The sequence below is a fragment of the Mandrillus leucophaeus genome, unplaced genomic scaffold, assembly GCF_000951045.1.
Source record: "Mandrillus leucophaeus isolate KB7577 unplaced genomic scaffold, Mleu.le_1.0 Scaffold58, whole genome shotgun sequence".
In the NCBI taxonomy this organism is placed as follows: Eukaryota; Metazoa; Chordata; class Mammalia; order Primates; family Cercopithecidae; genus Mandrillus; species Mandrillus leucophaeus.
The window spans coordinates 476793-479494 of NW_012106252.1; the positions used below are offsets into that span (position 1 = coordinate 476793).

The 2702-nt window shown below is 45.7% G+C and overlaps 1 protein-coding gene across 4 annotated transcripts in view; it reads left to right on the forward strand.

The window, feature by feature from the left end:
• Positions 1 to 2702, forward strand: part of EZH1 (enhancer of zeste 1 polycomb repressive complex 2 subunit) — a 31305-nt gene that overhangs the window by 2352 nt on the left and 26251 nt on the right. For 3 of the 4 annotated variants that reach the window (XM_011998782.1, XM_011998779.1, XM_011998781.1), the window contains exon 2: positions 279 to 407. In XM_011998782.1, coding sequence (XP_011854172.1) covers positions 338 to 407 — 70 coding nt within the window. In that variant the 5' untranslated portion in view covers positions 279 to 337. The remainder of the gene's footprint in view (positions 1 to 278; positions 408 to 2702) is intronic. The other variant, XM_011998780.1, reaches the window with a different exon arrangement.

Here is a 2702-nt window from a genome sequence, read left to right on the forward strand (position 1 = left end):
CGGATCTCAGCTCACTGCAAGCTCCGCCTCCTGGGTTTACACCATTCTCCTGCCTCAGCCTCCTGAGTAGCTGGGACTACAGGCGCCCACCACCTCGCCGGCTAGTTTTTTGTATTTTTTAGTAGAGACGGGGTTTCACTGGGTTAGCCAGGATGGTCTCGACCTCCTGACCTCGTGATCCGCCTGTCTCGGCCTCCCAAAGTGCTGGGATTACAGGCTTGCGCCACCGCACCCGGCCTAGTAACAATATATCTTAATCTTTTCCATGGCTTTGCTAGGCTTTGTATGTGGCAAATTTTGCAAAGGTTCAAGAAAAAACCCAGATCCTCAATGAAGAATGGAAGAAGCTTCGTGTCCAACCTGTTCAGTCGATGAAGCCTGTGAGTGGACACCCTTTTCTCAAAAAGGTACTTTTGGGAGTTTAAGCTCAGTCTTCCTCTCTTCCTTGGGCTTAAAGTTTTTTCCTATATTTGTGACTTTTTAGAGAGTGAATAAGTAAGACAAGGTATGGTGGCTCACACAAGTATTCCCAGCTATTTGGGAGGCTGAGGTGGGAAGATCGCTTGAGGTGAGGAATTTGAGACCAGCCTGGGCAACATAGACTGTGTCTCTAAAATTTTTTTAAGAAAATTAGCGAGACGTGGTGGTGCACACCTGTAGTCCCAGCTACTTGGGAGGCTGAGGTGGAAGGATTGCTTGAGCCCAGAAGTTCAAGGCTGAAATAAACTATGATTTCACCACAACACTCCAGTCTGGGTGACAGAGAAAGACCCTGTGTCTAAAAAAACAAAAAGGAAAGAAAGGAAATAAATAAATAAAAAAGGTTAAGGTTAATAGATACAGTTATTTTAGTCAACTTTGAATTATTAAGATAGTAAATCTGTAGCTTCAAGAATAATCTTGGGGGCCGGGCACAGTGGCTCACGCCTGTAATCTCAGCACTTTGGGAGGCTGAGGGAGATGGATCCACTTGAGGCCAGCAGTTCAAGACCAACCTGGCCAACATAGCAAAACACCGTCTCTACTAAAAATACAAAAGTTAACTGAGTGTGGTGGTGCGTGCCTATAATCCCAGCTATTTGGGAGGCTGAGGCCTGAGAACCTCTTGAACCTAGGAGGCAGAAGTTGCAGTGAGCCAAGATCACGCCACTGCACTCCAGCCTGGGTGAAAGACTGAGACTGTCTCTCAAAAAAAATAATAATAATAAATAAATAAAAGAATGTTCTAGTTAAGAAACTTTGGCAGGACGCAGTGGCTCACCCTGTAATCCCAGCACTTTGGGAGGCCAAGGCGGGTGGATCACCTGAGGTCAGGCGTTTGAGACCAGGCTGGCCAACCTGGTGAAACCCCATCTCTACTAATAGTACAAAAAAATTAGCCAGGCATTGTGGCGCACTTCTGTAATCCTAGCTACTAGGGATGCTGAGGCAGGAAAATCGCTCGAACCTGGGAGGTGGAGGTTGCAGTGAGCTGAGATGGCACCATCGCACTCCAGCCTGGGCAACAAGAGCAAAACACCATCTCCAAAAAAAAGAAACTTTATGAAAATAAATTATTATCATTATTATTATTTAGAGAGAAGATCTCACTGTGTCACCCAGACTGGAGTGCAGTGTCATTATCATAGCTCACTGTAACCTCCAACACCTGGGAAATAGATAATATTTTTCAAATATAAAAAGTAAATATTATCCAGGCATGGTAGTGTATGCCTATAATCCCAGCTACTTGGGAGGCTGAGGTGGGAGAATCACTTGAACCCAAGAGTTCAAAGCTGCAGTGAGCTATGATCTCCAGCCTGGGTGACAGAGTGAGACTCTGTCTCTTAAAAAAAAAGAAAGCAGAAGCCAGGCACAGTGGCTCACGCCTGTAAACCCAGCACTTTGAGAGGCTGAGGCGGATGGATCACCTGAGGTCAGGAGTTCAAGACCAGCCTGGCCAACATGGTGAAACCTTGTCTCTACTAAAAATATAAAAATTAGCTGAGCATGGTAGTGTGCACCTGTAATCCCAGCTACTTGGGAGGCTGAGGCAGAATTGCTTGTACCCGGGAGGTGGAGGTTGCAGTGAGCCAAGATTGTGCCACTGCACTCCAGCCTGGGCAACAGAGTGAGACCCTACCTCAAAACAAAAACAAAAAGCAGATGGTGTATTGAGAGCAAATATCTTTCCTGAATCAGAATGTTACTATAATTTCTATACCACTTTGCTTCTCCATGTACTATCCCTATCACCTATGCAGCTAAGTTGATGTCCACTGTCTTAAAGTTTAGGTCTTCAGAAAACTTCCTCATCTCTCAGGACTTTCAGAGGCTCTTTATTGTTATGTACGACCCAAGTAGACCAACAGTTTGAGTTGAAGTAAACATCAGTTGAGTATGGGAAGTACTATGCTGAACTCTGTAGAGGACACAAAGGTGAAGAAGAGTCCCTGCTTTTGGCCAGGTGTAGTGGCTCACACCTGTAATCCCAGCACTTTGGGAGGCCAAGTCAGGATGATTGCTTGAGTCCAGGAGTTGAAGACCAACGTGGGCAATATTTAGTGAGACCCTGTCTCTACAAAAATAAATAAATAAAATTAGCTGGCTAACTGGATGTAGTAGCACATGCCTGTGATCCCAGCTGCTTGGGAGGCTGAGGTTGGAGGATGGCTTTAGCTTGGGAGGCAGAGGCTGCAGTGAGCTGTGATTGCACAACTGCT